The sequence below is a fragment of the Lingula anatina genome, chromosome 3 (assembly GCF_051362555.1).
Source record: "Lingula anatina isolate TDL-2025a chromosome 3, LinAna3.0, whole genome shotgun sequence".
NCBI classification, from domain to species: domain Eukaryota; kingdom Metazoa; phylum Brachiopoda; class Lingulata; order Lingulida; family Lingulidae; genus Lingula; species Lingula anatina.
Window position 1 is genome coordinate 31,317,133 of NC_141769.1, and position 20,649 is coordinate 31,337,781.

Here is a 20,649-nt window from a genome sequence, read left to right on the forward strand (position 1 = left end):
ACTCTTTTTATCTGGGGATTGATATGCAGTAGGATTGCACTGAAATTAATTGTGAAATATAAAATTGTATGCTTTTTTTTTAAAGAATTAAAAGACCTTAAGATTTAAATGTGATTGCCACGATGCTGGTCTGGAAGAATGGCAATTATTTTTACCATTCATAAATCACATGTTTGATTTGAAATTATGGACATTATGCTTTGCATGAACATACGTGCAAAAATTATTGAAATAGCAAGGAAAGGTGATTAGATATGGTGACAGTGACTGTTATTGCAAGGCCACTATCTCTCATTGTTATCATATTGATATGATTGATACCTCCAGTTCTGTCGTGAAACCTGGATGGTTGTTGTGAAGAGATTCCGCAAAGTAGCCATATTGAGAGATATCGTCAGCGATAATTGCCAGTGTGGTAATCTGGTATAACCTAAGATAGAGAGGGCCAATGTGGGAAAAGAATTAATTTCGATAAATTATGATAATAAAACTTCAGTAGATATTGTAGACGTACTTCAGCTTGTTTCCAACATAGTCTTAAAATCGCCAGCTTTTTTTGTATTCTACTTAACTCCAGAAAGAGGCTTGTTAATCTGATTGCATTCAGCGAGAGTCCCTCTGGAGTTAGTAGACACTAGCTAGTACCATAGATTCATTGTGGAGGCACCCTGTGACTCTCTGCCGGTTCAGAATGTGCCTAAATGTGCTGGTGCAGGTAGGGTAATTATTTTTCCTTTCATGAAAATTTTAATTATGACTAAATTAATGTATAGAATATGTGTCTAGAGCACAGACTATTATGCAGAATTAAAAAAAAGGTATAAACTTCATGAGTGTAAGTGATGAGAGCTCAGGATTTTAAATAAATGGGTTTGAGTGGATCAAGAAGCTGTAACAGTTGTAATTATCATTATTGTTTTTTATTATTAATATTTTCCTTTATTTAGTTTAACTTTTTGCAACTACAAGTCATCCATGATAAACCCCTTAAATTTACTATCAACTAGTAAACCTCCTCTTTTATATCTGGTGTTTGGCTCTCATTGCCATATGTAGGTCCTACCCCCTGTCTTTTCACTTCCAGTAGAACAGTTTTTTGTTTCGCACTAATTTGCAAAATTGACAACTGACTAGACAGCTTTCATTTATGAGACGGGGCACCTAAATGACCCCCCCCCCCCTCCACTTTGATGCAACTAGTATACCAGATTAAGTTTGATTTCTACAGTAAAGTATAACAAGAAGTTATAACTTCTTGAGTATGATAACACTTTCGGGTCTGTCAAACTGGTGTGGTACAGAATTCTGTACTGCTAGCCTATGCCCAATGTAAAAAGAGCCTTGGGTGAAGGCAAAGGTGATGACCAGGATTGAACTGGCCCTGACACAGACGCTATATAATTTAATGTAAAAAAGCATTCTTCATGGCTGGGTTGAGCTAGGCTGATTTCACAGCTTCTCAAGATAAAAGTTGCTTATATTTTTAAAGGCTTTTAAAATAGTTTGAGGGTGTTGACAGTCTTGTCAGCTATACATATCAGCCGTGATTGAACTAAATTGGTTGGTCACACCTAGTCTAATCAGAATGTAGAAAACCCTCTTAACAGAGAAGCTGGGGGATAGACTTCCATTCCTACTTTTTTCAACCACACTAGTAATACATGTAATTCCACAAGCCAGGTAGGAAGCCAAGAGGAATCCCCCTTCACAATTTGTTTTTCTGAATGGTTAATGCTTATCCATTCTCTTTCCCCCCCCTCCCCCCCCAACACACTCCAACACACACACACACACACACACACACACACACATCATCCTAGCTATGCACCTGAGTTTGTGTGGGTATGAGCCCAGCCTAACACACTACCCAGTGGAGATGTTAAAAGACACATGGTGGAAACGCCAACGATGATGATGATAATGATGCAGACATTTAGGTTAAGAAATCAAGACGATTAGCTGCAATTGAGGCAGTTGTTAGCGGTGTGTACAGTCTGTCAGTGTGCCCAGGAGCACGCTGAGTTAGAAAAGCAAATTGATGACTGTGGTGCAACTGCGCTTGCGTTTGTGCTGCAATCCCAAGTTGAAAAAACAAAATCTCACTGGATCGATTAGATCACCCGCTGTGAAAGTAATGGGAATAAGCATGCTTAATTATCTTATTTTCTTCTCCTGTCCGTCTGTGCTTTGAAGCTCCCTCTCACCTTCTTTGAGCTGTGTTAAGAAATAGATCTTAAAAATAGATTGACAAGGTGGTGACATGGTGTTTCTTTGATTTAACAATTTAGATTATAAGTTATCAGATTTTGTGTCTCAGTGTCTGGATTAGGTCACGTGGCCATTTGATATATCGCCAAAATTTATTCACTTGATTAAATGGAAGATACCCTCTATAACAGGAAAATATTTTCTTTTAATTTGAATTTAATTATAAGACATGTACCTAACTTTATCACAGTCAGTTCTAGAGAAATTAAGATCTGTTTTCTGTCTTTAAATTAGATACTAATTCTTGTCAAGAGCTATGCAATGACTGTAATTTCCATGTCTTTAGGGATAAGAAAAGTCAGGAATTGACATCAACATCTGCCTTGTGAATTATCATCTTAAATAAAATCTAAGGAAATTATACTCCATTAGTGCTGGCCATGTATATGAATTTAAGTTTTTTAAAGCTTGAAAAAATATTGATAATGTTTGATAGGTGGATATTAACCACCCAGCATAACTAGTAATTACCGCGACCTGGTGACTTTGAAATAAAATCCAATAAAAGCTGAAAAGCTTGAAAGGCCATGTTGTTCATTGTATATAGGATCTGAATTGACAGCAAAGAAAATTATTTTAATCAGGTGTTGTCCGGAGGAATAAAGCGCATGCAGAGCGACTCCCCATAAAGAGGCAGTCAGTCCTCTTTGTTCCGCGCTGACTTGTGGCATGCCGCTGATCATTGTGATGCTCTTCACTTGCTGGAAGTTAGGAAATGAGGGGGAGACAACCTGGTATCAACCTCGCTTGGAAACCTGATCTTTTTGTTATGGGGAGAGATGAAGCATGCACCTGTACTGTGGTATGAAAGCTGAGCACCTCACCGGCCTCTAAATTAGTCTGCCTTGAGGCAGTGGTCGCGTTCATTTTTTAAAAATCACTTTGTAATTATGTTGTCATATTTGTTTGGGTAGGATTGCAGGGGTCGCTGTTTTTTGGGCTTTTATTCTTGGCTATTGACACCGGCGCACGAAGCTGTGATCTTTGAATGTCCTCTGATGTGTATTCACCAGAGCAAGTCAAGCGGCCACTGCACAGGAGCTGATTTCAAAAATGAACATGATGAGCAGACGCATCGGGAGCTCAGAGGGATTTTCTGCCATTGTCCTCCTCCGATAGCCAACCACTCAGTTTCAAGTATCAAGTTTTGTTTCATTTTGTCGGACACATGATCAGTATAACGCTCGAGCTGCTCGACAAATTCTTTGTTTGTTAACAGACACTTGATCCCAGAAACAAGCAGACAGATAACTAAGGGGGAAAAAGAGCAAACATCTCTCTGTCAAACACATAAAAACAGTGGGACAGGACATACTCTGGTTACTGTCGATATTTGCGGAGAGTTGCTACATCAGACTGTAACAGAGAAATTGAAATCCATTGTCAATGCATGTAAGTATATTATAGGAAGTAACTGATATTCTTGACTTGAAGCGCCGGAAAAAAAGGAAAGCTTTAGGACAGATTACAATCAAGGCACCGTGTTTGTACTGAGAAAATCTCTTCTCAATGTGCCTTTGATAGTTCTGATTCCTCTTGACTCAGTGTAAGTACACATAGCTTGTGTATCAGTGGTAATTTTAAGCTGCCTGATGGTCTTTCAGTGAAAGCTTCGGTTTCCTGATGTCCTATTTTCCAAGTAAGTTGACATTTCAGCCAACATTTCTCCTAACAGGTGAAGTGACATGTTCAGTGTCTTCAGAGAAATAAGCTACACATATACGACATGTATGATCATTATTGCTAAGTATTGGTACTTGCACAGTAACACTTCGTTTTTTTGTGAATTTTTACATTTTTGTATATCTGCAATTTTTGCGGTAAGGTGTAGAACACATAAGTGTATATGTTTTTGACAGTCAGGTGTAGCATTATTATACTTTGCTTATCAGGGCGGGTAAGAGCAATAGCATCACACTAGTATCAATGGCTTGTCTCTTAATTTCTCTGTAGCTAGTATTTGCAACTTTAGGGTACATACGTTTTATGAGTTTTTGACAGGTGTAGTATAATAATTATACTATCCACATCAGGGATGGTAAGAGTAAAGAGATTCAGACAGCTGTCACTGGGTTGTGTCTGTATATAGCTAGTATTCACAACTTAAATTTGCTGGCATTACTGAATTTAGATCATTTCTATATATAAAAAAAAAATTGTGGTGATATTTAACTGTATTTGAATGGAATTGAAATATTCAGTGGACTTTAGTGAAACAGCATTATAACATTTAGATATTAAATCTAGAAAGTGAGCATGTGGTAGGATTTGTATGTGTGATATATGGGAAAACAATCTGTCACTGTGTTATTACTATTATGTGGAGAATGGGCAGGGCCTTAATTTAATTAGTTTAATGGGTTTGCATGCCCCTTTTTTGATGAAACAATGATCATTTAATTGCTATTCAGATCTGTTAGAGATGATTTGTTTGCTTTTGACCTGTTAAAAAGATTGATAGGCTGGAGTTGAAGATAGGGTGCATTGCTAACAACCGTGAGAGAGAGATGGATGTTTTATGAGTTATATCAAGCAAACAATTTCAATGAAATTATGGCTTTTTTAAATTAAATATGAGAGTAACAGTTTTGCATATTTACTATTGAAATGCTGTTACTCTTAGAAAATGATATTTGAGATTTATCATTTTAAAGATTAAAAGAAAAAGAACAGTTATTTTTGCTGTATCAAGGTGGCAGAGGGTATTCAGTTAATAAAGAAAAGGAGATTTCACTATTAATAACATTTTAACATTTACATCCATACACACTTCACTTGCTCTAAGCTAAGCCACTCTCCAAATCCCGACTGGCAATAAGATTATAACGTTGCCACAATGTGTCTCCAGTATCCAATTATTGTCACTTTGGGGATCATTTAATGAATGCTCGTACCTATAAGTAACATCTCACTTTCTTTGTGATGGCCTCCATTTCTAGTAGCAGTGTCACTATGCAACCTGAGAGCTTGAAGCAGGTAGAGTAATTGAATTCAAGTTACGCTCCCCCCATGTGGAATAGAAATAACAGGCAAATTTCATCTCCTCACAATTTTACACATGGATTTCTATTAGTTTCTGCTGGTAGAAGTTGAATGGACACAGACCAAGGCAGGAGCTTTGGGAATATATTTTCTGATGGCCAAGGGCCAGATTGTTGTATCATTGAATAAGATGGATGTGGTCGGTGGATTTTTGTTTGTTAAGGGGATTCTATGAGTGCTTTTAATTATGTGTAATTGTGTAGCAGATGATTGGTGAATATCTCTTTTGTTGAGTTTTTTTTTCTTTCTCTTATAATTGTCTTGCTGTATTCCTGTGGCAAAAACGTCGCGTTAAGTCTAGTTGTAATGGCTAGGGGATGCTAGGGGATAATTATTTTCTGTTAATTTTGTCAATTATGTTAGGGACAGGGTAAAAGAGAATAAAACTATGCCTTCGAAATAAATGTTATACTTATCAATATGCTCTGGTAGGTTGGTCCCAATGTTTGATTTATTAAACTTAATAGAAAACCACATATAAGATTAAAAAAAAAAGAAAACATGAAACTAAAAATCAGTAGTGAAATCATTGACTTAACACAAACCTGAACTATAACTAAAACAAAGAACTACTATATAAGAGTTGAATTAAAACTACTTTTCTCAAATTCTAACCTATATTTTTTGGCCACAAGATCACGCAAGTTCTGCCACATTTAAGAGTGTCTGAAGAAGCCATGACAGTGGCCCAAGGGGACCCAGTGATGGTAATAACACATCCCTCTCTCGCAATAACAAGCTGTATTGTCACACCGACGACAACCACGCTTTTGGTGACAGCTACTTTGTCAACCTTTGAAGGAACTGTTTGAAAGTAGAGGGGCAGGTGTTTTTATACACTGCACTAGATTGGGAATTGCTTCCATCCACTTCTCAAGTTGATGCGTGGAAGATGGATGACTCCAGTGTCCACTGTTATAAGTGGGCAATTAGGTGGACAAGTGGTATTGACCAGTGAGTGTTGTCTTCATTATTCATCCTGGATCTCCATGCATGTTTTATCATGGGACCTGCTGGATGATTTGAGTGCTTTGGGATTGGTTTTAGCTCGGTGGGGCGGTGTCCTTCATAAAAAAGAAATTGTCGTCATCTTCACTAACAAACAGGTAAAATTTTGATGTTGTACTTTATGACAGTGTAGTGATTTACACTTGTTTCTTTGAAGGGTACTTTGGATGTGTGAGTAATTTACTCATTTGATCTGAATCTTCAAAAAATTCAAAAGATGTTAATGTTCAAATTAGCTTTGGAAAACACGGGAAAAGTTTTGTAGTTTGATTTCTCAGTAAAGGGCATCATAAGCAGTCAGTGCATGGCCCATTACAAAATAAGAAAAGAAAAAAAAACATACAATTGACTAAATTTTCATTCTGGCCATGATGGCTTTATTAAGATTGACTCAAGAAGTCACATGCTGCTTTTGAGTAATTACCAAGTTTTATTTTTTTGCCACATAGCAACCTTGTCACATTGCAGTGACATGTACAATTATGTGGAAATTTATAAAGAATTTTCACTAAAAGCAACGTTGCCAACATGACTACGTGTTATCCCAAAAAGGCATAGATCGAACTTGTCTAACATTTTATTACAATAAAATAACACCTGAATAGGAGTCTGCCCTAAATAATACATAGAATACAGAGTTGGCAACTCAAGGGTTGGGGTCGGGAGTTGGGGACGGGGGATGAAAGATTTTAAGATTTGGCTTTATCCAGCCAGTATAGTACCTGACTCTACTAAATTTAAATGTAGGAAGCACATGGAAAGAAAACCTAAGTTCCGTGCTCTGTAATTACATTATCTAGAAGCTAACTGTTAGTAATGTATATGCCCTTTTTTTTTTTGGAGTACTTTGAAGAAACATGCATGTCTGTAATTAGATGACATATTTGTATAACCCTTTAACTTTTTTGACCAAAACAGAAATAGCCATCATACTGTACTATAACATATGTCCACCAATGTTTAATAAGATATAAAGATTTGGTGGTTCTGATATGCCAATCTTTGTTTTATGTGAATTCAGCAGACGACCAATCCGCTCACCTAACACAGCTGCTTGCATGCTACCTGCATCATAATTCTAAGATTATGATATATTAGGTCAGAAAATCAGGTTTAATTTAATCTCGTGAAAGTGTGAGTTCAAACCATCCAGGTCATATGGAACTGTTACATATTTAAAACTCAATAAACATATTTGTCAAGGTTGTGGCACGACCATGCGGGTTGTTTGCCAAACTATGATATAATTTCTATTGTTCTTGTAGTAATCCTGAGTCAACTTGCCACTGTCATGTGGCTGATATGCTGGTGGCACAGTTGTACATATTGGTAATCTTAGTTATACTGACCTGGTCATGAGTACGTAATTAAGATTTTGGGTGTTTATTATGGTTACTGCAGTTTTAGATATGTGGGTTCTTTTGTGGCTTTTCCATAAATGAAACAAATGTAATTTTTAGATTGTTAAAACTTTGCAGAGAAAAATAGGTGATGCTTATTGCAAATTTTTGTGGTAAACTTTTGTAAGATAGAAATTTGGAACAATTTACCACTTACAATGGAATTAATGTCCGCTCGAGTCCATACACATACATTTACTTGTTGCTGAAACCAGACACCCTTTCAAAATATTGGCATCAGAATGGAATTTGATATGAAAATGATGTGAAAAAATGTGTTTTTGGGTGGCATAATAACTGTACATGGTACACCTTTCTTCTTACTGTGCACATTCTTCATTTTATGAAAATTGCACATTTTAAACCATGAAAAATGCAGTATTGGTGTCAAATTTATGCTCAGAAGGATGCTAAATTTTCAAAAAAAAAAAGTTTTTTTGTTCACATGTGTTGTGGTCACACACCTCATCAGTCACACCATCTTGAAATCTGAACCTGAAACTAAACATCGGTTTGCATGTAGAATATTGTCCATCCTCAAATTTGACAAATGGAAACCATTGTCAGCATTTAGGTGCCTGGTCAAAAACTATTGTAGCTTTGGTGAACCGTTCCAGTTTGATTGATTTACTGCCAAAATGTTTGTGACCAAGAATCTGTCAGTGAAATTAATGAAGTGTCAGCAATATAAATTAGATAGACTGAAGTCAATCTTTTACAGATTGAAACAAGTTTACCGTCAAAGTACTTGTTTTTATTAGCTGGTTAACCACTTAAAGGAGATTTGATTATAGTTGGAATGTTTTAAATTGTTTAATTATCATTCTATTAAAACATTTAAGTGAAGAGTGTTTAGGCATGTTCTGTTGTCAGTTAGGTTGGTAGGACTGTGTTGTTGAAATGGTTGATCTTTTTTTGTTAATTTTTTTATTAATGTTAATTAAATTTAGCAGATGATTTAAAGATATATATGTAATTATAAAGAGGATTACTAATGCTTTTCTGTAAAGAAATGTAAATCCATATCGCATGTAGAGTAAGAAAGAGAGAGAGAAAGCTTAGTTATAAGTTTGCAGTCAGCTTTAACTTAGTCATTGTAATAAAGAATGTCTATAAATTAAAATTCTCAGTCCTCAAATGTTGCTATAGTTTAATTAAAAGTGACACTTGGGTAAAATAAAAACCAATTAAATATGGCCAAGAGCTGGAAAGATAAGCAAAGGGAATTCAATTAAACATTCTGCCAATAAATCAGTCAGAATGCAAGGATAATCATCAAATGGTTTACTTGGTAAATTCTCTATAAATCACCCTGTTTGCAATTACCTTGCAATATCTTCATCTATTATCTTTCAATTTAAAGTCAAAAACTTTTTCTCTGTGGTTTCTGCCATACGAAATGGTTTACATTTGAAAATGTTCACAAATCCATACACTATTTTGTTTTATGCCAGTACTTTGAAAAGTTACAGAAATAACAAATTTCCTTTGAAGTGTTTTTAACAGCAAAATCTGCTTTGGAATGTGTCTGCTGCAAATGCGTGTTTGTAAAAAGTGTCCTGGATTTTATTTTCCAAATTTGTACACAAAATGGCCTGACTTGCTTCCAGCTCAGTAGTAATGGATACGACTTTCGAACAATTATTGTTGATAAAAAGGGAAAATTCAGTGAAATATAAATTTACATTTAGAGACTTTAAAAGTTTGTTATCATATATAAAGACTTGGAGCTTGGAAAATATGGAAATTATTGAAATCTGTCATAAACGTCTGGAATATCAGTTTATTTTTGATAAAAAAGATCCAATAACTAGCCATTGAAGTAGATTCCAACTGTCAGTGACTTTGTTTCTCTTAGTAAAATACTAATAACAGTAGATGACATAAAAGTCAATCTAGCTTTTGTCTTATTGCTGAATGAGTATAGTAGCAGAGCTTAGAGAAGTCTAGTTTTAGAAAAAAAACTACTTTGATATTGGTGTTACATAAAAGCATAATATTAGTTAATCTACATATGTCAATTTTGCCTAAATCATCTTGGTCCAGCACCCCCCCCCCCCTTTTCGGGCTCATAGGTGTGACTATCTCCAGGTATTCCACATCAACAGTTCTACCCTCTATAACACCTGATGCTGACCCTAGCGGCATGTTATCCTACTACCTCGTGTCCAGTTTTGGCATTTTCTTATCTCATTGTTGACCAGTTCTCACCAAATGTACTAGTCAGCAGATGGCAAGAGATGAGGTTTGGAATTTTGGCAATATTTTTACTTGGGCATGAAATGTGCTACAGTCAGGAAGGGGAATTTCATTTGCATTGTGTTGACAATAATGATAACAGTTATCATTATTTTATCTTTGTTTTACCAACATTTTCAGTATTATTTCCACATTGATAATTCGTGTTTCGCTTGATAGTTCCGTACTACAGGATATATTTTATTGAACTGATCTGATGAAGGTACTAGTAGTGTGCATCTATCAAAATTTCAAATCGAGCAAAAATTAAGCCTGAACTTTTCAAAACTGAATTTTTATTCCTAGGAATGGAATTTGCTTTTAGTTATTACTGAAAGTGTTTTGTTTGCAAGCCATTTATTTTTTTCTCCCAATAGGAGCAGCAGACTTCTGTTTGCTTTGTCATCATAATCATGGGATTAACACAATGAGATAATCCTAATGGCTGTTCATTAATTAAGATAATATGGGTAATGATTTCTGGGAGCATGGGAAAGGTGCAGATTTCTGGGAACTGGCATCATGTCAATTAATATTTGATTGAGACTGAGAAAGCGAGAGACATTTATTGCTCATCTTTACTGTCCTCATGAGGCAAAGTCTTTTAATTCATGGTACAAAATGTCAACAAGAGTTGTTGATAACAGGGAACTTTCTGTAGAGCTTTCTATTGCAGTATCAACACATTTCAAGGGCTTTGGTAATCAAATGTTAATGGCATTTTATTCTAAATTGTAGTCTTGCTGTGGCTTACTTATTTATTGTAGGTGGGTTTTTACCCATTATATTCTTAATTAAAGTAACATTTAAACAACACCAAGTTGAAAGAAGCTGCTTGCTTTCAAATGCAATTAGCAAACAGAATCCATTTCGCAAAATGAGAAAAAAAGTATTGGTTAAAGCACTTGAGAGAGCAGTTGCTGTTATTAAACATGTGCGTATCAAAATGCTCTCAACATTTGCTAAGTTAGCATTAAACATGTCTTTGTTGAGACCAACACTAGGTTGGAGCTGATGGATCCACTCAGCATTTAGCTTTAGAAAGTTTTTTCATTTGGATATAGAATTCCATTCTTCAGAAAGAGAGAAGAAAATCAATGGAATAAAATACAAAATTTCTTTTACTCCATTACATGCTTAGTAATGATAGACATGGGTAGCTGACAGCTTTTACTGAAGTGTTTCCTGGCTTAATATAACAAGACAGGTAAATTTACCACTGCTTTCTTTGCACATAATGGCTGATGGTTTCAAAAACTGCTGATTTTGTTTCCATTAAAACCCATTTAGAAGTGTGCAATAATTGCTCACACCATACCTAGTGCAGGCACCGGAACTAGCTGTTTGTATTCTCCATGTAAAGAGCTGAATAGCGGGAATATTGTTTTTTGTTTTGACGAAAATGCATTAAAGTAAATTCTGCAATTTCCAGAACTCACTTCTTCTGTAAACTGAGCAGAGGGCACCTGTTCTTGAAGCCCTTGGCTGGAGATTGTCTCTTAATGTCATTTCTTTCCCTACATATTCACCAATTTCACTGGTAGATAAGATTGTTGAATGCAATTTGCTGGCAATTTGCTCGTCACTGAGTAAATTGATTTAATTGTATGATTTTGATGGTACCCAATGTAAAACTAAATGGAATCTGTGTAAATAGATCAAATGGATTAAATTTAGATTTTTAAAAGTAGTTTTAATATGATTTATGATTATTTTCTGATGTTATCTATTTTTAGAACAATTTTCAGTTCAATTTTTAAAAGTGTATTTCTTTTTGCAGATAGTTTGTAAAACAGTTGTCACTTACATCAAAACACAAATGCAAATCGATTCAGAAGCACTTACAAAGTAGCGCACCATTTTAAAATTCCACAGATTACTCTTAGTGAAAATTGACCAGGGCCTTAAAGAAGAAACTAGAGTTTGAATTCAATTACAGAAAGAGACAGGGAGGAGAGTGTGTATTTGTCTTTGATCATATTTTGTAGTACACACTGTATCTATGCTTGTGATCTGGTATTTGATCTGCTGCTGGTTGGATTCTTCCATTCAGGGAGAGGGGGGATGGGTTGTGTGATTGAATGAGATAAGTGATAAAACTGGCAGAAACTGAGATGAACTGAAGAGCTTTTTAATCATTTATGGTCTATTATTGTGGTTTTGTTAAACTAGTGTCACGAAGTAAAGCTTTCTACATATTTTTCTCTTTTTAAAAAACACCTGTCCCTCCCCTGCAAGTCTTCTCTGGCTCATAAAGATTTTCATGTCTGCAGCCGCTAAAAGCATATCAGATTAGGTGGTCCAATGAGAGAGGCCGGGCCTTTGAGAGCGATAGCAGGGTATACTGTTCAATAAGATTGACAGACGCGGCAGATGCACGATCAAAAAGTGCTGATTTGTTCTGGTATGGGTTCTTGTGATTTTTCAATTTCAGAAAAGATGTATATATCGCAGGAGTCCAATTTGTTCTCTTTGGTAGGGAGAGCATGGTTGCGTAACAGACTTAATTCACTTTCCATTTAAGGCGGCAAAATAGTAAAAAGTGTGACTGACAGACTCCAACGAGAGATATCCAAGCAAATGCATGCTGTCACAGTTTTTACCAAAGTGTTCAATGCCTCAGGGACAGGATCAAGTTCTTCACAGTTTTCACAATTGCTTTCAAAGCAAGGTTCTCAAGTTTTCGTGGTCTTGTGTCTTTTCAGTGCTACCCTTGCTGCGTACGGATCTACTTTGTGTGCTGCTTATGCCGCATGTGTGCTGACACGAGAGTGTAATCGGCAAGCATTCAAGAAACACGGGCGTTCCATGACAACAACTGATATGATAGCTAGTATTCCCCAAGTCTTTTCACATTTGTTTGAATAAAAGATCTCACAAATTGGTAAGTTGTGACTTTTTTTTTTTTTTTGTTTTTTTTTGTTTAATGTATAAACGACTGAAATGTCATTACTCAGCAGATTTTAAATACATTTTTGAAAAAAAAATGTTTTGTGAATCATGTTTCTCCGTAAGGTTGATGAGAGTTCTGGTGCTCTTAGCACAAATTTGAGATTGACTTTTATGGCATTTGTAGAAAGCTGGTTAGTGTGCCTTTACAAATTAACTTACCTGATCCCAGTTCATCAAAGCCTACCTTTACAGAGTAGATTGCATAATTAGAGCTTCACTTTCAGCTTAGATGTAGCATTTTCAATTTTCACCTTGGTTTGTTATCTCGAATATATGTGCCACTCAAATGGCTGACATTCCTCTGGGGAGAAGGCAGATGCATCCTATTTAACCGTGAAATTGAAACTTGTAGAAAGTAAATTAAATTTAGTAAATGATAGAAATTTATGTAATGTTGCTTAACTTTTAGTGTGTGGAATTTTTTGCCCTGATCTGCCCACATGTATTTTGTTTTTGTCAAAAGTTGGTTAAGATTTTGTCAAAAACCTTCTCCAGTATTTAAGGGATAAAAGACAAGTATCAAAAAGTACCAATTTGAAGGGAAAAAAATTAGGAAATTAAAGATGTTTCTATTCATAATCATCATTCATAAATTGTTACAAGAATGCCCAAAACAAGTCTGCAAGATAAATAAACCCTTAATTTCTTAGCAAATAAATTATTTTGATTCTGAAAAGAGCTGCCATATGAATAAAAATTTCCATGGTGACATCTATTTACAATGACAGAAGTTTCCTTATTAATGTAAATGTAGCAGTCCCACCCAGTTTTTAAAGAAAAAAAATGTGCAGAGACTGTGGAGACACTTCCAAACTATTTTAGCCAGTAATTTCACTGTCTACAGGGCTGTGTATAGAACCATAAAATACTGGGTTGTGTTCTTTGTCTCTCCTGACACGTTGAATATATTCTGCAACCTTTTCATTTTCCAAACAAAGTTTTCCTGACACGTTGTATATGTTCAACACTGTCACTTTTTTCAGGTAAAAAAGGGGAGAAAATAACAAGTTGTGAAACACATGTGCTAAACATTTCATTAGAGGATTAAAAAACTTGAACTAATTCTGAAATTTAAAAAAAATCCCTCTTGCACTGATCAGTCTGGAAACATGGGTTACCAACACAATTTAAAACTAAATCTTGTCCATGCCCTAGGGGGGCAGAAATACTATTTCACAGGCCATGACCCTGTATAATACAATCCTCAGTAGTGTCCTCTGGCTTCTCTGCATGGCTACTCTAGTTGATGGGCCCCTACTCTACCATTGTCTCTTTCTACCTGGAACAGGGAAATAACAAAATGATTAATCAATGTGTGATTTATTGTTTTCACTGACAAAATATACCTGCAAGACAGATGAGGCAGTGATTAGTTATGATTAATAGTAGTTACATATATACTGGTTCAAGTTGAAAATGTCAGGTGAAAGGAGAGTTATCTAACACAGTCCTGTACTCTAGGTGGGAGGTATGCACAGGTAGATATTACCACTGAGTCTCGAGACAAAAAAGTATACCTATGATACAAAAACTTTAAATCACATCTGCAAGCAACAAAAGTACCCTGTATTCTTTTAATGCACAGAACTTTGGATATGAACCTGATATGAACCTGATGTTGTGACAGGGCTCAGCAAATAATTTTGTAGGAACATTTGTTCCTTAAAGGATTAATTTTATGGATCTTTAATTTCATTTTGATTAAGTCTTTAGTTAATCCTTGCGCACTTAGTGGCTATCATAATGATATTGTTTCATTGGTGACTTTGATAACTAACATGTATTCATCTTACTTAATCCAGTCTGATCAGTTGTTTCTGTGCAGAAAATCTTACCATACAAGATAATAGGTATAGATAAATAAAGTGATGAGAATATAATAATGGTGTTAAAAGTCATTTACCAGAATTAAGTTGCAGACTTTGATATTTCAAACCAGTATTGTATGAGTAATAATCTACTTTACTGTTACCACGCCCCACCTGCTGAGCAATTAAAAAGAAACTTTCCAGGAGCTGAGAAATATGTAAAATGGATTTTTTTCAAAGGTCAGTTGTTTCTTGGAGTGGTCAGTATGCACTATTTTGTTAGTTCCAGATCATGTTTGATAAGAAGGTTAGATAGATAAGCACTCTGTAACCTGATTGTTTGAATGGAACTTCTTTTAAAAAATAGATAGAATGATGTATAGAAGGTAGAATGAATCAAAGGAGCATTTACTACAGAATGACATTTTAAAAATTGGAGGACTTATAAACAATTCTTTATTTAGAAAAAAATGCAACAAAAAAAATATGTAAAAAAAGACACAGACAAGCAATTGTTTTTTTGGTTAGATTTTGAATCATTTTGAGTAGTTGGGAGGTTATAAGAATATGGTCCAATCCATCTCTTTCCAGACTCTCACACCTCTCGTTTCCTCACCTCTTATCTACCCAATACTTCCAGCAGCACACACTGGGGACAGATCAAGTGTTTTCTTTCAAAAAAATACTCTTCATAAGGAGTACTTAAAAGAAGCAAAATGACTTCTTTCCTCCCTGTTTCTCCACAGTTCCACTTGTGTTTTATTCAGTGTGACGGCTGTGGTGAGTGGACAGCGGTGTTAACATGGGGAAAGTTATGTGGATAGAAACTGTCTTGCACATGGTCAGATTCATCAGTCAGAGGGCATTGGCTGACTGGGAGTTCCCACTACCTTATCTTTCATATTTGTGTATCGTATGCTCTTGGAGAGATTTGATTTATGGATTGCAGATATGAGTGTGTAGTTCTTTGATTCCGGATGATGGTATTTGTGAGACGAGAAATTGTGGTTGAGGAAATTTACCAAGCTGACAACCAAGGTTTCCCAGGATTTGTAAAAGGTTTTTGTTTCCTTTCATGTATTATTGAATTAATAACCACACTGATGTATCTAAATCTACAACAAAAGATGACTTCTATTTCCTTCATTCTCTCTTTTTTTTTCAGCTCTTAATGGTAATGCAATATCTCATAGCAAGGTTGAAACCAGATCCCTTGTTTTGAAACTAGGAACAACATATCTTCATGCTTGCCAGGCATGGAACAAATCTCTGGAAATCTTTCTACATGTTTTAGTCACTCAGAAATTCATTGTCCAGCTCAGATTTCTCCTTGTCACTGTCCATCAAGATGGACACATGTCAGAGTTGAGTGCATAGTCTCTGTAAACTAAGAAAAATGCTATTTGCTCATGAAAAAGGATGATATCAGTTCTCTGTATATTTCTATCAGTAATATTTCTCTGGGAAGAAAAGTACTGATGTGAGTAACTTGATGATTGTAAAATGTGAAAATTAGACAGGGAATGGAGGATTTCCAAATAAAATGAAAAGATATTTTTTAAACTTTTAGCTTAGCCAACAGGTATATGAGACAAATTAAATTACCCTCTAAGATATATTTATGTATTTCCCTAATTCTGCATTCTGCCAGGTTCATTTAATGGTCGTCCCTAACTGATCATGTCTCTGGGGGTCAGAAACAGTTATCGTGAAGAAAACAAGTTATCTCGATATAGGTATCCCTCTGCTTTTTTTCCTCATGTTTTTAAACAGTAGGGACTAGGCATTCTGAGTTTCCAAACAAAACCTTTCTTGTTGTTTCTACCACCATGCACCGTGACCATCTGTTGTCAATTGCTTGTGTGGCCTGTTAAGAAATCGGACAAAAATGATTATATTCCTTTTTTTTTTTTTTTTTTTTTTTATTTGCAGCTGTAAAATCTGCTTCGTTTCTTTCATTCCATGTTGCCTGCAGCATGGATTGTAATTCCTCTTAATGAGAACTTGTTCTTGGAATACAGACAGGTTTTTTTACAAATTTCTGAATGCAATTTGAGGGCCCCAGACAGTTCATCGATGTCGATTTTTTAAAGACTGACTCTCTTTGTTAGTGAATGAGAAATGGCAGTTGGAGATACGGATATTACACATCCTCTGAGGTTGGCACATCCTCTACACAGCAGAATTTCATATTAAAAAGAAAAAGAAAAACCAGGATTTCCTCGTGTAACTTCTGAATATGATTTGGCTGTCTGGGCTACAGAGCATTGATAGTGACTTACAGGTGTTCCTCTTTCCAACACATTTTCCCTGACACCTTTCAGTATAGAAAACAGCAGAGGTACATGTGTTAGACTCTGAATCTCAAGTTTTGGAGACTTCTTGAACGTTCAGGTGGTGTTAAGTTTTCACCTTTCAAACCTGGCCTAGCTGGTCTGTCACTGTGGAGTGTCAGGGGGTTTGATGTACCTTTGATGTTATATAGTTTAACAGGTAAGAGGACAGGTGAGGTGCTTGACATTAAACAGGGGCAGTTAGTTCTTAGGACTGTATTGTCCAACATTGTAAATAGACATGTTTTGGTTAAATATTTCTTGATCTGTCTCCAGTCCTCAGCCTCTTTGATTGGAGTTGACACAATGAGTTCAAAGTAACACTTTTAATTAGCACGTGACTGTAGTGAGTAGCACAATAATATGAGATCTAAAAAGTATAATAATAGGATATAAAGTGGCAGTGGATTCTTGCTGAGACACACTAGCACATGACATGGTCCATTGTTTGGATGGCACATAGGAAATATGCTGGTTTCTGTCACATTTATTCACCTTAACCTTAGAATTCAGGTCTACCTGTTCATTAGTCTTTTTAAACTTATAACAACATAATTCTAAATGGATGTTTTTCTTGAATTTTTGGAATTTAAAGAACCATTGAATAGAACGCAAAAAAAACGGCCAAGATACAAGTGCTGCATGTTGATAATAATTATAGTAACTTAATGAATTCCTTTGATCGCCTAAATGAAATTCTGATGAACTGAGTGGATCCAAGTTTTCAAACAATTAACCCTCATCCTAACTGAAATCAATGGATGCCCTGGGCTTACTACGGCACGTAGCTTTATTTCCCCCTCTCACCTCCTGATCACTACTCGGTAAATACGGCATAGTGCCTTAAATGATGGGGCGAACCGCCTGCCAATATTTAGTGAATGGCAAAGAACAATGTCGCCCATACCTTGGTCAATTACATCAACATTGACTTTGCGTTTGTTTGTGCCATTTGTTAAAGTCTTGCTTGTTGACACCAACTATTGCTTATTGATCAGGTGATTAGTGAGGACAGAAGGAAGGACAACCGGGGGGTAGGGGGGGGGAGAAAAGAGGGGGTTGTATCCCTTAAGTAAATGCTCTGTGTTAGTTGTAAGGTTGATTTGTTTCTGCTGGCATTGAAAATATCAGAATGACTACTCACAGGTTCAAAGCAATATTTAGGATTGCATTCTAAAGTGAGATAATTCACACGTTTCATTTCCTTCTTTTAAATGTTTTATAACTGCCCCCTTGAAAAAATGTTATGAGAATTGATTGTGGATAAGTGGGGATTAAGCAAAAAAAAATGAGAGTAGCATAAAAGAAGAGAGATGTCTCCTCATGTAGTTTTATAGATCATTTCGTTCCTATGCCGTAATTTCATTATGTTTTGATAGCCGTAGGAAGAGAAATATAGCCAAAGGACAGCTGAAAACATAGAGACATTTCATAATTCCCACTCCCCTATTTGCAAACAATTATCATCTTCACTGCTCTGTCTGATTGATGCAAATAGGATGCAAATAATGAATTATCTTCAGTTGTTTTTTCCCAGGCTAATTGATGCCTTTCCCCGTTCTTTTTGCGAGTGTAATTTCATTCAGTAAATTTGCAAAATTGAATTATTTTCAGTCTGGTATTTGCCTGGTCCACTGCATTGAAAACCCGCAAAACCCCTGAGTAAATTTAAAGAGATGGCCTTCATCAATTGGGAAAACAAGAAAATATTTGCTCAATTGTAATCAAAATAAATTAGCACCCTGAAGTGTAGGATGGGAATAAAGGAACAGCATACATAATTCACTAGTTACACTATTACATAGGGTTTGCAATGGGGGGAGTCTCTGATGTTTTTGAGTCATTCCGCCTGTGTTGATCTAACTTTTCCACTCTTTTTGTGGCATTTTCGGACTTCTGTGTATCCTTTCTTGTAGTCTAGGACCGATCATTCTTCCAGGCACCTGTTTATATATGCTATTGCTCTGCGATGGCAGTATTGTTATTTCTTATTGGAGAACTGTTTCACCACTGAGAGCCTCAAAAATAACAGATCATTTACCTGAAGCGTCTGACAACAAGCTAACAGATACAGTTGCGAACTTCGACACTGTCCATCTTGTGGTTACATTAGTACTGTTGTCGCTACTTCCATGTGCAGTAATTATCGTTTGGACATTTTTGATTGAACATCTTATTGGGAAATGAATAAGGCTAGACGTTTTGCACTTCCATTGTCATCTATGTCAGCTGAACGATATTAATGTAGGATGAGGAAAGGTCAGGAAGGTTTGCTGTGTCATTTCTAGCCTCCATGAATGACCTGCCAGAGGGGCACAAGGTATATCTATACAAGTAATGCAAGTAGATTGCTGAAGTCACAAATACAATTTTTATAGCACATTTTATCATGTGAAAAAAGTTTGATTGAAGTGTAACATGAATGAGATATTAACAAACATTCGCTTCCTTGTTTGATTTTTGCCATCATGATAACTTTGATATATGATTTTGAAATCCTCTTGTGAAATAATTGAGCAACAGATTTTTTCTCTTGAGAAATCATCCGACATCTCACGTAACTTGATAATTGTGTAATTTGGCCATAAATATATCAGATTTGTACTATGCTTACCTCTTTTTGTATTTAATTGCATGTAAGACACGACACACTTGATAAATGTCCTTCTAAGGAAGAGGAATTTTGAATCCACTTGCACTTTGTGATGTAAACTTTTGCAGGAGAAATCTTAGCAAATGGCTGCCAGAGCAAACGTAATTGTCAAGTATGCCGTGTTGATAGCAGTTTGATAGTAGACTTGAGTAATTAAATGGACCTTAAATCACTTCCCAGAAAAAATATATAGACTTAACAGTCCATTTGTGACAAAAAGCAGGACAGAAATGTTTCTGATAGTGTAAACATTTGTGTGGTATTTAACCTTGGTTATGTTTCATTAAATATTGCCAAGCTATGTTTTAGGATGTAAATGGTGTGGGGGTTTTTAGGATTTTTTTTTTTCGTTGCAGAAAGGATACATTTTCCTTTGAAATAACTCTTATACCTACATATAATATTTGTTATTTGAATTATCTATCAAGGGCACAAACTGTTTTTAATAGCATAACCTAAGCCAGTTGTAAGCCTTTCTTTTATTGGACCAGTGCAAAGGATATATTTGTTTGGTGTTGTTCTTCTCTTGCAAATTTGAAGCACCCTGTTATCTAACAAAAAATCAGATTCCAGGGAGGACAAATTAGTTTCTGCAAGCAGTTCTGAATATCCCACTCTAAGGTTATTAACTTGTTAGCTCTGGGCTTAAATCCCATTTTCTAAAGGTAACAGTTGTGGAAATCAAGATCAGTAATCTACCCCCAGAAAACGTTTCTCTCAGTCCGTTGGCACCAGCTGACAAACACTTGACGGATCATGGCAAGCTCTTCAGTAAGGGAGGCACTATTCATCATGTGTGGATGCTTTATAGCGTAAAGAAGGGTAATACATTGTAAATGGGGATAAGTTAAGTAAAGTGCCTTGTGACACTTGAGTTGAGACAAAAGAGAATGGGGAGGGTACGAACAAGACCAGATGTGAAGTTCTTTAAAGGTGTGGAAGACAGG

At 35.8% G+C, this 20,649-nt stretch overlaps 1 protein-coding gene across 3 annotated transcripts in view; it reads left to right on the top strand.

The window, feature by feature from the left end:
• LOC106167578 (ATP-dependent (S)-NAD(P)H-hydrate dehydratase-like) overlaps positions 1-20,649 on the top strand; it is a 66,282-nt gene that overhangs the window by 30,772 nt on the left and 14,861 nt on the right. For all 3 annotated transcript variants that reach the window (XM_087007869.1, XM_087007870.1, XM_087007871.1), the window contains exon 10: positions 12,662-12,840. In XM_087007869.1, the coding sequence (XP_086863995.1) occupies positions 12,662-12,824 (163 nt within the window). In that variant the 3' untranslated portion in view covers positions 12,825-12,840. The remainder of the gene's footprint in view (positions 1-12,661; positions 12,841-20,649) is intronic.